Below are 15,089 nucleotides of genomic sequence, written 5' to 3'. Positions count from 1 at the left end.
AGATCTGGAACACTGTGATTCGTGTGAACATTAAACTAAAGGCTTGGTTTTGGTCGACTGTGATTTTTTGACATAGAGCTTTCTCTCTGCAGGGCATGTTTGAGTTGTTCTGCCTCCAAGCTGTTGAGACTAAAGCCCATTTGATATGCTCTTCTCTTGGAAGAAGTTGGCTTAACAGAGAGGGGGCAGGAAGGGGGATATCATTGACTGCTTAAATGGCTTCCATTACACTTCGGCAAAAAGCATGATTTTTTTTTTTTTCCACAGGATTTTATATCCCCTCCATATTTGTATTTTGCATAATATTTTGTACCCACACAGCATAATTCTACCTGCCAGTGTTTTACAGACCTCTGCTTTTTATATCTATTATAAATTGCTTCTTTTTTTTTCTTTTTTATCATCCCACACATTGTCTCAGAAGGCTTCTTTGTCTAGTGCCGCAGTGTTCATGCTCAGAAAGTGTAATTTTTCATGTAGTATTTTCTTTTTGTGTGTGTGTGTGTGTTTTGTTATCAACAAAAACTACAGTAGAGCTGCATGTTCGGTGTTATGTTCTATCAAAGCGTGCCGCGACTTGTGACAGAGGCTTTTTTTCTTCTTTTTTTTTGTGGTAATTTTAGGATCAGGCTTGATGTGAGAGTGTACAGTATGAGGGATGTGCATTCCTGCTGAAGATTAAACTGATTAAATCCTCCACAATTAGGACAATGCTTTTGCTGAATGTGGCTCAAACGTGTTTGAGCTTTTGTGCAAACCAACCTCATTAAGCTATTTAACCGAGTTTATACTTTGCAGTTGCTTCTTCTGTCAGAATCGTACAAAGAGGAGTACGAGCAGCAAGAAATCTCTACCTGTTTCTACTTCATAAAACTCCTTCAGCCGTTCTTTGTGTTGCCATCCAAACTAATGAGGCTCAGAAAGTCTTATGTAACATCTCCTTTTAGCAGCTTTCTTGAACGCAGCTAACCCTTAAATATGTATGCATAAAACAGCCAAGCCCTCCAGCTGCTACGTGATACTGTGTCAGTAATAGATATTCCATATCAGTGTCATGGTATCACAGTGCAGTCATGGCTGTAACTGCAGTCTTAAGAGGAAACAGGTGCACTTCTCTTGCACTGAATTTCAGTTGCCATGCAAGCTTTAAAAAAAAGAAAAGGGAAAGGGCTCCGGAGCACTCTTCTCATACAGGCTTTGAAAACTCAACAGTACTTTCTTTTAGTCGTAGTTCACGGTATTTAGACATCAGCTCATTCTCTTTTCTTTTGATTTCTACTGTTTTAATTCCATTTTGGAAACATGGCTGCCATAATATACTTTTGATATTGCACCTCAGCTGATGCTGTCTTTACGTTCTTCTGCTGAAAATGAAAAAAGAAAACAAAAAACCCCGTGGTGGGGCAGTTTTGCCCAGCTTCTTTTCTTAATGTTTGCGTATTGATCATATTTAAAGCGACTTCACATCTTCAGTCATTTTTATAAAATGTGTAATATGCCAGTGCTTGCACCCGCCAAAATGGCCTGCCTGTTTTGTTTTTTAATTTACTTTTATTTATACACACTATAATTACGCTGTATTAAATGCGTGGTGAACTCTGTTCCTCTTTTAATGCAGATGTCACCCTCTGAAATAGTCGTTTGAGTGGGTGGAAGTTCACTTTACCTCTGCACTTGGCATGCTCAGACACAGGGCTGCTTCGCTGTGTTCACTCTTTAAATCTTTAACCACACAATAGTACACTTAGTACAGTGATTTAGGGCCACAGCGCAGCAGCACTCTTTTGCTGTTGCCTTCAGCATCTTTGCTGAAAGTTGAATACCTTGCGCTTATACGTAGCAGAGCACCGGCTTCATATTTCAGAACAGGTCAGGTGTTTATCAACAAAGTGGGGTCGCTGTCTTGCGGCTAACTCAATTATATTAGGGCGGATACATTTAAAGTATTAGCAATCTGTCAGGATTTCTAAGGGAAATGATATGCTCAGTAGCAGAAGGCTTTTACCGCACACGCAGATGCTTACACACACACAGCACTGCCAGAGTTCATAGTAATTAGCATTTGGGTTTCCTTGTAAAAAGGACTTGTACATACACTCTGTCATTAGTTAATGGGCCTTGCAGCCTGTTACCAGGGCTTATTCTCCCTCCCTTCTGCTCCCAGAGGGGCTGAGGTGAGGTGAGAATGAGCCAGGGCTTCTGCTATCAGTCAGCCATATAGCATTAAATACAGCTTGAGTGAGGAGGACCCATATGTCTCTGGGCATTATTCAATTAAAAGTCCCACCTTCTAAGAAACAGAGATGGTTGGAACGGGTTCACGAGAGCTTCAGCTTATGTCCAGCTCTCCCTGCAGAGCAGTCTATGTGCTCAGGAGGAGGCTCTGTTTAAGGCCGGAGAATTCACTGAAACTTGTTAGAACAGAATAGTAACTTCAGATGAGCCCCAGAGGCTTGAATGACACCGTTGTCTACAGATATTAGTCAGGCAGATCAGCAACTGTGGTTTTAGTCATGTATTAGGAAGAAGCGCTTGACTCTCTGTCAGCTTTTTTAATGCTTTTTAGAAAGTCTCAGATGGTGAGATTAGCTTAGATAAACTCATTTGCTGAATATCTGTGGGCTCACCAGCTGCAAGTCAAGGACAAGGAGATTCTCTATTAAATGCTTTCGAAAGAATTTGATGATGGAACTATTTAAAAGCACAGCACGGCGTAACTGAGAGCTGACTCTTCGATGCAGGTAAAAACAGCAGTTCATGATGTTATTGTTGTGAAAGACTGTCAGACTGATGCCTCGAGAAAGTAGTTTCAGGAACACTTTCTCCATCAGCTACAATCTCTATGCTTTTTTACCCAACTGTAAACTGTCAGCACATTATCAAGTAGCCCTGACAGTGTAGCTATTCAGCAGAAATAGGGTAATCTCACTGTTTAAAGCTAGATGTAGCCACTGTGAGTAACCCGTTGTTTAGTGGATGAGTGTTGTGAAGCCTTTAGGTTACCATTTGGTTTGTTTGGTTTTTTGGGGGTTAGGGGGTTGGAGCCAGAAGTGGCCATGCTTGGGTTATATATTGTAAACTCATTCTAGCTTTTTTAAATGGCCCACTAGCTTTTCACCTGTGACTATGCTGATTTGTCTGCAGAGAATTTACATTACAGTGCACCGGCTACACGTGCAGCTTAGACGGTGTACCTCAAAGATGTACAGCAGGAATGATCACTTGATCGTCGGGTGGAAAAAGGCTTCGTGAACTATGTCAAGACCCACCTGACTCCATACTTTTCATGAATGGTGACATTTATATAGGAATAAGAACCAAAACACTTTAAATGTCAGGCTGGTACAGAAACGTAAAAACGTTTAATTGTGCTGTAAAATTTGGGCATTTTATGATGTTTTTTGAGCCTCAAGTGGTCATTTGTGGAACTGCAGTTTCAGACTTAGATTATACCATTATGTAAAAGAAGGAAGGGGGGCATCAGTTCGGAAGACAGCGAGGGTAGTCGTACAGACCGGGTACAAATTTTCGTGTTCCCTTAGATGATTTTTTTGTGGAACACCACGTCACTTTGGATTTCCCGGAAAGTTGGAGCAGACCAACATAACCTGAGTTAGCGATCCAAGATGGCAGCACTGAACATAAACAGTACTAAACTTTGAACCTGTTTTGCCACTGTTGTGTATTTGTAACTCACTAAATGTGACAGATCAGGCTTTATCCACGATTGTGTTTTTTAAGAGCATAAAAATAAGTATTATGCTGTGTTGCTAGTGATACCTGAATGGCTCTAAGTTGCTAAGAACCAAAATAAATTTTCCCTCACTGTATCTGGAACGTGCTAACTAGGGAGTGACGCAACTCCAAGGTATCTGGAACACAGCAACAAAGAGACAGGGAGCCGAATTTAAATGCAAGGAAAAAGTGAAGTAACGACGCATTTCGAGGATATTGTAGACTGCAGGCCTTAAGCCCCATGTATGTTTTCCCATAGCAGTATTGAATTCACAAAAATAAGACTTGTGTCAAAATGATGCATTAAAAAAAGTTTCCCAGCACACAAAATATTTATAATTAATAAATTAGGCTAAAATAGAAGGCTCCGATTGAAGAGCCATTTGGGAGCCATAAGAGCCAGAAGACCTCCCATCACTCTTAAAAGTACCATTTCCCAAAGCTTTCTCAGTAATCTTGCTGGTTTCAGGATTCTCTCATTCTTAAGTAAAGTTGCAATCATGTTAAAGATACCAGAGAATAGAAACATGGCATTCTTTAATATTAGAAACAAAAGACGGAAGAGAGTGAGAAAGGCTTTAAAGAAGAATCTTTAAGTAGCTGACCTTAACTTGTCTCAACCAGCCAGCTGTTAGCACCTCCAGAACAAACTGAAGGCTTTAGTTTCATCTTTCTATTCATTCAACAGGAATGAATAGAAAGATGAAATAAAGAGAGGTGTAATGAGACAGAGACCTTGTCTTTATATTCTTCTGTTTTTGTTGGCTGGGTTGTCTGCACGCTTGACATCTGCACCTCATGTTCTCCATTAGTGAAGTCAACAAAACAACTTAATGGATAGTAGTAGAGACAGATGCCATCAGAATGCTATTTAAATTTGTATGAGGACCGAGGGCATGCGGGGCTCTGTAAAGAGGAGGGCCATAAAGAGGTAAAGCGAGAGGAGTATGGCGGGCAAGTTGTGGGTGTGTGATAGTGTTGGCAGAGGTTTTAACACAGGGGGCTGTGAGGTGAAAACAAGGTCATGTACACTGTACTAAGCTCGCTAAATATGCACGACGCCCAGAGCAGACCCTCACTCTATTATGAATGACATCTGGCCTTGGCAGCTTGTTAGATTCAGTAGCTCATAACCACACTGATGTGATAAGTCGCCATTGCTCTCTTTTGTCCTCTGCCTGTCTCTCCCTGCCTCAAAGCAACTCCCATCACTCGAGCTTGGAGTTTTAGGTCTAAATGGTGGGTTGCCTGTTGAAGAGACAGTCCCTCTGTGTGGAGGTGGTGATTTAGTGGGGAGATAAGCTCTCCGTAATGGCAGGGTGGAATAATTCCTCTTTAACTAGGAGGCTTGGCTCTCTCCACCCTGCAGAGGAAAATGTAACCGCTCCTCTTCTTTATTTTTCCCTTCTCTCCTTTCTTTGTTGTTCCTTTCACTCCTTGTCTTTTTCGAGTGACTTCAGAAATAATCACTTGTCATGTCATGTTTTTAATTTCCTTTCATTTAGACATGGTGTAAATCTTAATGCAGTGCCAATTTCAGTGTCATGGACTTTGTAACACCCCCCACCCCCACCCCAAACCTAGTAACAGCACCTTCTAAAAGCTGCTGTATCTGGCTCTACAAGGCTATAAATAGCATCTTAAACTATTTAATAAAATGATGAACACGGTAACCTTTCTTTTGTTAGGCTGATGTTTGTCAAGGCAACTTTCAAATAACCCATCGAAGACAACTTGATTGACATTGGGAAAAAACACAACAAAATCAAATAAAATTGGCACATCATTGGAACAAGAACAAAAAATCCCAACTCTTATCTTCATGAAGGCAGGATGAGAAGGCTGTCTGATTAGTCCTTAGAGACATGAGAGGACAACGAGGCAAAGAATAAAGTGGTGCTGATGAATGAAGGAAGTGGAGGACTGAAGATGTTACTGTTTCTTACTTTCTACACGGCTCTTATCTGTAACCCCAATCACTCACTGGTGTCTGCCTCTCACGCTCCATTTCAGCTTTTTCCTCATAGTGGCAGAGCAAACTGGGAGGTCCTTTGTGCTGTACATAGATCTCAGTTTATATTTGACTCTGCAGGTTGATATGACGTGTAAGGCAGCTGTTGTGGTAACTACACAAAGCGATTGATAATGGAAGTGTTGCATTAGGCTGCCCCCTGGAGGCTTTAGCAGTAACATCAAGCTGCAACCGTTAGACACCTGTAATTGTGTTTATTGAAGGAAAACTTTAAAACTCTGTTATAAGCGACATTCTGTGTGATCATTTGCAACCATAGAGCCATAAACATGCGTCTGATAATACATGAGTACCCAGTGCAGACCAGTTGTGCACACGAGGAATCATGAACCTGTCATTGTGCTCTCCTTGCAGCCCTGCTGTCGTCGTGGTGCGAGGAGCTGGGTCGCCTCCTCCTTCTGCGTCACCAGAAGAACAGACAGAACGAACCGCAGGGGAAAGTCCCCATGCAGCCCGGCATGAACAGCATGAAGCCCGGCCTCACGCACAGGTGAGATACATGCCCTGTCAGATTACAAAGCCTGCTGCAGTTGGCTCGCAGTAAAGTCACATTTTCAATAAAGTGTGTGGTGGGAGGAAACTGCATCTGAATCACCAATGTACAATATATTGCCAGCTTCCCATGCATGTGAACTTGAGACATCCCATTCTAAGTCCATAGGGTTTATTATTATTATTTAATATTATGTCGGCCCAGCCTCTGCTGCTATAACAGCTCCAACTCTTCTAGGAAGGCTTTCCACAAGGTTTAGGAGTGCTTATGGGAATTTTTCACCATTCTGAGATCACACACTGATAATCGACGATGAGGCCTGGATAACAGTCTCCACTCTAATTCATCCCGAAGGTGATCTGTCAGGTTGAAGTTAGGACTCTGTGCAGACCAGTCAAGTTCTTCCATACCAAACTGTTTCCACAAAGTCCAAAATGTTAAAGCATTAAGAGTTTCTTTTACTGGAAGTAAGGGGCTGAGGCCAACTGCTGAAAACAGCCCCACACCATAATCCCCCTCCACCAAACTTTACATTGGGTACAGTGCAGTCAGACAAGAAGCATTCTCCTGGCAACCGCCAAACTCAGACTCACCCATCGGATTGCCAGGTGGAGAAGTGTGATTTGTCAGACCAGGCAATACGTCTCCACTGCTCTCGAGTCCAGTGGCGGCACGCTTTACATCACTGCATCTGACACTTTGCACTGAGCTTGTGATTTAAGGCTTGGATGCAGCTGTTTGGCCGTGGAAGCCCATTCCATGAAGTTTGCCACACACTGTGAAGGCCACAGGAAGTTTTGAGGTCTGTAACGACTGACTGCAGAAAGTTGGCGACCTCTGTGCACTGTGCGCCTCAGCACCTGCTGACCCCACTCTCTGATTTTACGTGGCCTACAACCTCATGGTTGAGTTGTTGTCGTTCCCAATCACTTCCACTTTGTTATAACAGCTGACTGATATTTAGCAGTACAAGGGGCGTCCTATCACAGTACCACCTTGGAGTTCCTGAGAGCAACATGTTCTTTCACAGATCATTGTAGAAACAGTCTGCATTCTTAGGTGCTTAAATACACCGTAGTCATGGAAGTGATTGGAACACATGAGTTCAATGATTTGGATGGGTGAGTGAATACTTTTGGCAATATAGTGTATATAAGGCATCAGAGGAAGTCATTAAAGAAATTAAGGTTCACATCTAACATTCAGGCCTCATGAGGGTTTCCACTGATTGGAGAAAAGCCAAAGAAAATTGTGGAAGTGAAGTGATATGAAGTGCAAGGGCAAACCTAGAGGGAAGACAGATGTGAGGTAATGCTTTTAGAGAACAGTGTGTGCTCGGACCTCTCTCAAAAAAAAAAAAAAAAAGAAGAAGGGGGGAAAAAAGCCTGGAGTTAGCCAAGAGTCCTGTTTGCTTCTGCTGAAGATCTTGGGATAATGTGTATTTATGAGGAAATATTGAACATGTCGTCCATTCTGAGACCTAACCTCTGAGGGAAAACAGGGTGCCTTCCAAGAGCAGCAGTTCCCTCCCACACTGCTGGCCACTTGCCTCTCCCCTCATGGAGACTTAGCTTGTTTATCATGTGTAACAGAATCTCATATTTTACTCTATTTGTTTTAAATCTGAACGCTTAACATTCCAGATGTGTACTACCTATCCTTATCCGAAGAACTTAGATGTTTACCGGTGCGTGCGGACAGACGAGTACTTATCGGCACATTTGGAAATTTTAACTCATCTTACTTGTGCAGTCATTAGCAGATTCCCTGGCTCAAAATGTGGTGTGAAACTCAAAGCCAGACATTTAAATTGAATGAACATTTCGGCTTAAGAAACCCCAGAGTTACTCAGAACTTTAAGTGACATCAGGCACATGTTTGTGTTTTGATCTGTTTCCCAGTGATGGCTCATTTCCCTATGACTCTGTCCCCTGGCAACAAAACGCCAACCAGCCCCCTGGGTCATTGTCCGTGGTTACAACAGTGTGGGGCGTTACCAACACATCACAGAGTCAGGTATGTCCATGCATGAAAAGCACCCACTCTGTAATTATATGAGTTCAGCAAACAGTTTTAAGACAGGTTTATTGCACAAACCTAGCAGATAGTTTCACTTCCTCTTTGATTCTTTGTTAAATATAGGTGCTGGGCAACCCAATGGCAAACAGCAATAACCCCATGAATCCTGGGGGTAACCCAGTGGGATCGGGCATGTCTGGCAATGCAGCAGGGCTCAATTCACCCCAGTTCAATGCGCAGCAGCAACAGTTCCCAAATAAAGGCGGTTCCAGCCAATCATACATGCAGCAGAGCATGTACGGCAGGCCCGGCTACCCCGGTGGTCCTGGAGGATACAGCGGGAGGTGAGAAACAGGATACCAGTCTTCTTTTTTATTCATTAAGACAGCAGCTCCGGTTTTAAAAAAAGTGGTTAAAACATAAATCGTGTGTTCATCAGTTACTCTGGAGGACCGAATGCACCACCAGGAGGTATGGGAATGGCCTCCCACACACGTCCTCCTGGTGACTTCACCCAGCCAGCTGCTGCAGCTGCAGCTGCTGCTGTTGCTGCCGCCGCTGCTACCGCGACAGCCACTGCAACAGCCACTGTAGCGGCTCTGCAGGAAACCCAGAATAAAGACATGAACCAGTATGGACAGGTACAGTACACATCTGCTATGAGGCAAACAGTTTGATGGAGGAAGATGTTAGGTACACGGTAACTACCTGCTGCAAAATGTAGCCATTAATTATTCCATTGTTTTCTCCAGATGTGTCCATCGTTCCAGATGGGCCATGCTCCAGCCTACAATAGCCAGTTTATGAATCAGCCAGGCCCACGAGGTCCCCCTGGGGGAATGAATCCATCCAGCATGGGATCTGCCATGAACAACCCCAATATGAGCGGGCCTCCAATGGGTATAAACCAGGCAAGAACCCCAGGCATGGCGCCTTTTGGAGCTCACAGCCAGAGGATGCCTCAGCAAGGTTATCCCGGTGGACCTCGACAGGCCATACCCATGCAGGGGATAAAAAGGCCATATCCTGGAGATGTGAGTGGAAATATCAGACATGAATATTCTTCTTGTTGTAGCACCTGAGACATGTATATATATATGATGTCTTTTCTTCTTTTTTTAACTTTCTTCTTGAAGGGAAGCTATGGAGGTCAGCAGTATGGGCCAAACAGTCAGTTCCAACAGCAGGGGCAATATCCCTCATCAAATGCCTCCAGACCGTTGCCCTCTCCTAACTACCCCAGCCAGAGGATGCCGGGGCAACAGGGCCAAGGGCAGTACCCGCCTGGCATGCCCATGAGCCAGTACTACAAGGTTTGTTAGTCCATCATTTATGCATATTCAGGGTCAGAAGAGGGGCAAAGGAAGCGAATTGTTCAGAAGATCAGGACGTTTGAACCCTTGTCACCTAAACTATAGTGCATCCCTGGCACTAAAGGGAACTGTATCAATTCTTTTTTGCTTTTCCTTATTCAGCAGGAGCCCTTCAACGGTCAGAGCACCAACTTCTCTGGAGGCGGATACTCTTACGGCCAAGGCAGTGGGGTATGTTTTTCCTTCGTACCCATGTAAAAGTCCAATTTCTGTCTTAGCAGGTGAAGACATTGGTGCCAGATTTGAGCCTTTCATGTCTGTGAAATGACTTTAACAGATCTTTTGATTATTGCACTTCCCCCACCTTTCTTTAGCCCCCCAGGCCTGGTAACTACCCACACTCTCCAGTCCCCGGAAACCCCACACCTCCCATGACCCCGGGAAGTAGTATTCCGCCATATCTGTCGCCAAACCAGGATGTGAAGCCCCCGTTTCCAGCCGACATGAAACCAAATATGACAGCGCTTCCGCCCCCTCCAAGTAAGTACCCAAGCAGACCTGAAACGAGTCGTTCACATGACTCATTCGTCTGTTTTTGTCCTTTTTATCCTTTTATATCACCTCCTGACATTTACATTCTGAGATTAAAAGCCATCCTCTCCCGTTTTCCTCGTCTGCAGCTATCCCCAACGAGGAACTACGTCTGACGTTCCCAGTCAGGGACGGAGTGGTGCTGGAACCGTTCCGCCTGGAGCACAATCTGGCTGTCAGCAACCACGTCTTCCACCTTCGACCGTCCGTCCACCAGACCCTCATGTGGAGGTAAAAACCTTGCAGTTTCGTATTTGTTGTTACTAGTGCAGCATGTGCACAGCAAGCACTAAAATGGATGTGTGGTGAAAGTTGCTACATTGTGGGTGCTGTTATTTTCAGCTGTTGTTATAGCGTCACATGAATGTGACAGACGTGAGATTTATACTAAATCACGTGTTACTGCAGAGTTTATTAATAGTGAGAATCTTGATTTGTCATAAGCTAGCACAGTGTTGCCTACATACAATCCGCCTCATTTCTTTGTATTTGCATCGAAGGAGGCAGATTTCTTTTCTTTTCTTTGCAAGGTTTTTGCCTTCATCAGATAATGTAATAGTGAATGTACACAGGAAAGGAGGGAGAGTGAGGGCCGTGGGTCAGAATCAAACCCGAGTTGTTGCATTCAGCCTTGCGACATCTCCTCACCCCCTGAGCTAAACTGGCACCCGTGTTTTTTATAAAGTGGTCTTAAGCAATAGTTCTCCAGGATTTCTGGAGATCTTTCAAAGTTTTTATTTGGGCACTGCCTGCTTTTCCAGTCATTTTCAGTTCTTTCCTCATAGCTGCCAAAAACAAATAACCATGAGCCAAAAACCTGGCATATGTCTTCAGGGTGTGCAGTATGTTCTTAAAAAATTGAGTAAATTGGACACGTGGAGGGCAAAAGATGAGGTTACAGGTCTTAAAAAACAGGCAAAATCCAAAATCTGGCATCTGACCCTTCACTTGATCCATCTGCTATTCATGAAGCCTCATCAGAAATGGTCTCAGTGGATGGGTGTCTGACAATAAGTCATCCTAAGGAAGGGAAACAAGAAAAAAACCAAAGATTGACTTTCAAACTCATTGGAATTGGTTAACCTCTATTTGTGCCTGATGTATTGTACAGACTGTGCGGTTGTCGTTTTGTTTTTCCCAGTTTTTTCCACTAACTGTTATTCCTCTGGTTACTCTCGTAGGTCTGACCTCGAGCTGCAGTTTAAGTGCTACCATCATGAAGACAGGCAAATGAACACCAACTGGCCTGCTTCCGTCCAGGTCAGCGTCAACGCCACGCCTCTCACCATCGAGAGGGGAGACAACAAAACCTCCCACAAACCCCTGCACCTGAAGCACGTTTGCCAACCCGGGAGGAACACCATCCAAATTACGGTCACCGCATGCTGTTGTGTGAGTATTCGCATTCTCAGAGCACCGACCAGCAGCTTTGATATGTAGCGGCTTCATTCATTAGTTCAGACAAGCTGGAGTGATTTACACACACGTGATTTCAATTTGCATTGTCTGGAGTATGAATGAGATTCAGCTGTCTGTACTAATTCTGCTTGTGTTCATGGCTTCTTTTCTTTGCAGTCCCACCTGTTTGTGCTTCAGCTGGTCCACAGGCCATCTGTGCGATCCGTCCTCCAGGGGCTCCTGAAGAAGAGACTCCTCCCTGCAGAACACTGCATCACCAAGAGTACGGCTCCTTTGCGTAGTTAATGTTCAATAATACATCCAAATTCAGTAAACTTAACCCTGTTTCTCTTTATCGTTCTTTAAGCACATCTATGACTGCTCCCTCTGTGACACTTTATATTTTCAGTTAAGAGAAACTTCAGCAGCGTTGCGGCCTCGGCGGGCAACACTACTCTTAACGGGGAAGACGGCGTGGAGCAGACGGCCATTAAAGTGTCTTTGAAATGTCCCATCACGTTCAGACGCATCCAGCTACCTGCGAGGGGGCATGACTGCAAGCATGTTCAGGTTTGCGTGCATTTAAGTGGAAATAATGTTAATGGAAATGCGTGCCTGGTGTTGCAGTGAATGGAAGAATATTATCCTAATGAGGATTTGTGATGTTTCTGTCTGCAGTGCTTTGATCTGGAGTCCTACTTGCAGCTCAACTGTGAGAGGGGGACATGGAGGTGTCCTGTGTGCAAGTAAGGAGGCTTGTGTAAAAATACATTTAGGGAATCCATCCAGTAGCTTATGTGTTGTTTTTATTCTGTTTTTTTTATAGTAAAACTGCGTTATTAGAAGGTCTGGAGGTGGATCAGTACATGTGGGGAATCCTGAATGCCATCCAAAAGTAAGTTCACTCTGCTTGGCCTGTTTTTACACGCACAAATTGTTTAGACGTGAAGCCAACATGATTTGTTTTCTCCTCCAATAGTTCAGAGTTTGAGGAGGTAACTATAGACCCCACATGTAGCTGGCGACCTGTCCCCATCAAGTCTGAGCTACACATCAAAGAAGACCCCGACGCACCGCTGGCCAAGCGCTTTAAAACAATGAGCCCGAGTCAGATGACCATGCCTAATGTGATGGAAATGATCGCACAGCTAGGGCCAGGCCCCGGCCCAGGATCTGGACCCGGACCTGGGCCGAGTCCATACCCACCACACCCCGGTCAACATGTTAGTGGCAACGGGGGAGATTACCCGGGAGCAGGTAATGAAAAACAGGCAGCGTCCTGCAGTGTAGAAAAATAACAGGAGAGTCATCTCATTTATCGGTAGAATGAGCCGTTGTGCATTTTGCAGCAGGATCTATTGATGTGTCTCTAGTGCATTAAACAAAGAAACAGCCCCAAGGAGAGTTTTATGCTGAAACTGTTCTAAAAAATGTTCCTGCTCTGATAAATGTTTCTCATCAGTAAAAAAAAAGTAGAATGGGTATATCCTGTTATGTAACTGCTTTGATAAAGGTACATTTTATTTGCAACATCAGGGATTCCTCATCAAATGAGTGAGCGGGACCAAACTGCAGTTAGCCCCTTCAAAAGATGTGTTTTATCTTCTCTCCTTGTAGGCAACAGCTACCACACCCAGGGGAATTTCGACTTCCCTCACGGGAACCCCTCTGGCGGTGGAGGAGGTGGAGGAGGTCCCCCTATGAATGACTTCATCCATGGACCTCAGCTATCCCATCCTCCGGACGGGCCTGGTGGTCTCCTCCCACAGGATAAGCCCCTCAGCCACAGCATGAATGATCCAGTGAGTACATCTGACTTTGGCTGCTCATGGTTTATGGGAATCAAGTTGCACATTAAGCTTTTCATATATTTGGGCTTTTTTTTAATGCGATGCTAAGTTAGTCATGTTTGCTGCTTAGTCTGAGGAAGAAACTCTAGAGAATCTGTGCCGTACTGAAAACCTGTATTTCTTATCTGACCAAGGTGCAGCCTGTGCCTCTAGCCAGCATGTGTGCTCAGTCATGCTCACATGCTCATGTCACCGTATAATGTTGCAGCTGTACATGTCTGCTGATCGCAGCTTCCATTTAGAAAGCCTGTTCCATATTATTCACGCTGGAACTCATTTCGCTCCCCCCCTTCCTTCCCCCCTTAACACTCTCTCCTTCCCTCTCTGTGTCTCTCTCGCTTTATCCTCCTCCTTTTTTCCCCTCCCGTCTCTCCTTCACTGTCGCTCTTTGTTTGCCCTCTCGCACTTGCAGATGTCCCATTCCGATCAGTCCCATAACTCCATGCAGCAGCAGCAGAGCTTGCATGCGTCTCCCCACCCCGGCGGCCAAACAGGGCCGCCTTTACATCACAGTGTCCAGTCAGGGCAGCCCTTGCATCACAGTGGCCAATCATCGCACCCGCCTCGCCAGTCGCAGCCTCAGCCGCAGCCTCAGCATCCCGGGCAGAACAGTCATCCTCACAGCGATCTGAACTTTAACCCCTCCTCAGATGGGCAGATGGGTCAGGGAGCCCAGGATATGCCCGAACCCTCCCTGGATGTAAGTGTGTCTGCTTTGGGTGCCGTAAGCTAACTGTTGACCTGTTGTCTGCCGCAGCTGCTCTCATCTCTCTGCTGTTTTCTGTTAACATTTGACTCTCGGTGGTAGCTGTTTATGTGCACGCTAGCATCAACACTTCATATGAAGTCACTCGAAAAGGTAAATTTGCCTTCCTTGAAAAAAAGAACAAAAGAAATGATGTTTTTGTTTTTTTCTGCCTTTCGTGCACAGTTGCTTCCCGAACTGGCGAATCCAGAAGAACTGCTCTCGTACCTGGACCCTCCCGACCTTCCCACCAACAGCAACGACGACCTCCTCTCCCTTTTTGAGAACAACTAGCACCTTCGCCTTGCCCACAAGCCACTCATTCACCCCCGTGGGAGTCGTGATGTGTCGGACTGCCCTGTCCACAGACGCCTGACCGACCTCCTGTTAACACTTCAAAACAACTTTCTTATGCACTTACACACAAACGGAGAATGTGCGGCACAGGAGCACAGCTGGGGGGGCGGGGCGGGGCGGGGCACCACACTTCCTTCTTTCGCTTGTGCAAAGATTCAACACACCAGTTCCACCACCTCTGACTCGAAACACGCCATTTACAGCCATGTCGGTGGGCACTAAAGTGACTTCATATATACATATATATATATATATATGTGTGTGTGTGTGTATATATGTATACATATACATATATATATATTAAATATTTGTGACTTTTTTTCAACTGAAAAACTGTGCAGCTATAATCATTATATGTAATCAACACAGAGGAGACAGGAGCCGTTGTGGGCTCCAAGAAAAGTGTTGTAGCTTTGTTGTTTATATAAATATCTATAATTTTCATTTTAAAAAAAAGGACGAGAGTCGGCGGCAAAGACATTGTCTTGTAAGAGTGTTTTTACCCTTGAAATGTGTTCTTCCAAAACTTTGGCATATGCCATGCCCTTTGACCTTG

At 44.6% G+C, this 15,089-nt stretch overlaps 1 protein-coding gene across 6 annotated transcripts in view; it reads left to right on the top strand.

Moving 5' to 3' along the window:
• Positions 1-14,653, top strand: part of zmiz1a (zinc finger, MIZ-type containing 1a) — a 104,297-nt gene extending 89,644 nt beyond the window's left edge. For 4 of the 6 annotated variants that reach the window (XM_087850198.1, XM_006783807.3, XM_035904694.2 and 1 more), the window contains 18 exons: positions 6,122-6,257; positions 8,162-8,276; positions 8,403-8,623; positions 8,719-8,920; positions 9,032-9,313; positions 9,416-9,592; positions 9,755-9,823; positions 9,967-10,132; positions 10,273-10,414; positions 11,365-11,575; positions 11,759-11,864; positions 11,991-12,151; positions 12,260-12,327; positions 12,408-12,476; positions 12,561-12,838; positions 13,199-13,383; positions 13,844-14,131; positions 14,363-14,653. In XM_087850198.1, the coding sequence (XP_087706324.1) occupies positions 6,122-6,257; positions 8,162-8,276; positions 8,403-8,623; positions 8,719-8,920; positions 9,032-9,313; positions 9,416-9,592; positions 9,755-9,823; positions 9,967-10,132; positions 10,273-10,414; positions 11,365-11,575; positions 11,759-11,864; positions 11,991-12,151; positions 12,260-12,327; positions 12,408-12,476; positions 12,561-12,838; positions 13,199-13,383; positions 13,844-14,131; positions 14,363-14,470 (2,984 nt within the window). In that variant the 3' untranslated portion in view covers positions 14,471-14,653. The remainder of the gene's footprint in view (positions 1-6,121; positions 6,258-8,161; positions 8,277-8,402; positions 8,624-8,718; positions 8,921-9,031; positions 9,314-9,415; positions 9,593-9,754; positions 9,824-9,966; positions 10,133-10,272; positions 10,415-11,364; positions 11,576-11,758; positions 11,865-11,990; positions 12,152-12,259; positions 12,328-12,407; positions 12,477-12,560; positions 12,839-13,198; positions 13,384-13,843; positions 14,132-14,362) is intronic. The other 2 variants (XM_006783808.3, XM_035904695.2) reach the window with 2 other exon arrangements.
• The last annotated feature ends 436 nt before the right edge of the window (positions 14,654-15,089 follow it).

The sequence above is a fragment of the Neolamprologus brichardi genome, chromosome 13 (assembly GCF_056152115.1).
Source record: "Neolamprologus brichardi isolate AB-2024 chromosome 13, ASM5615211v1, whole genome shotgun sequence".
In the NCBI taxonomy this organism is placed as follows: Eukaryota; Metazoa; Chordata; class Actinopteri; order Cichliformes; family Cichlidae; genus Neolamprologus; species Neolamprologus brichardi.
Note: the sequence above shows the minus strand (reverse complement) of the source record. Positions and strands in the feature narration are given on the sequence as shown.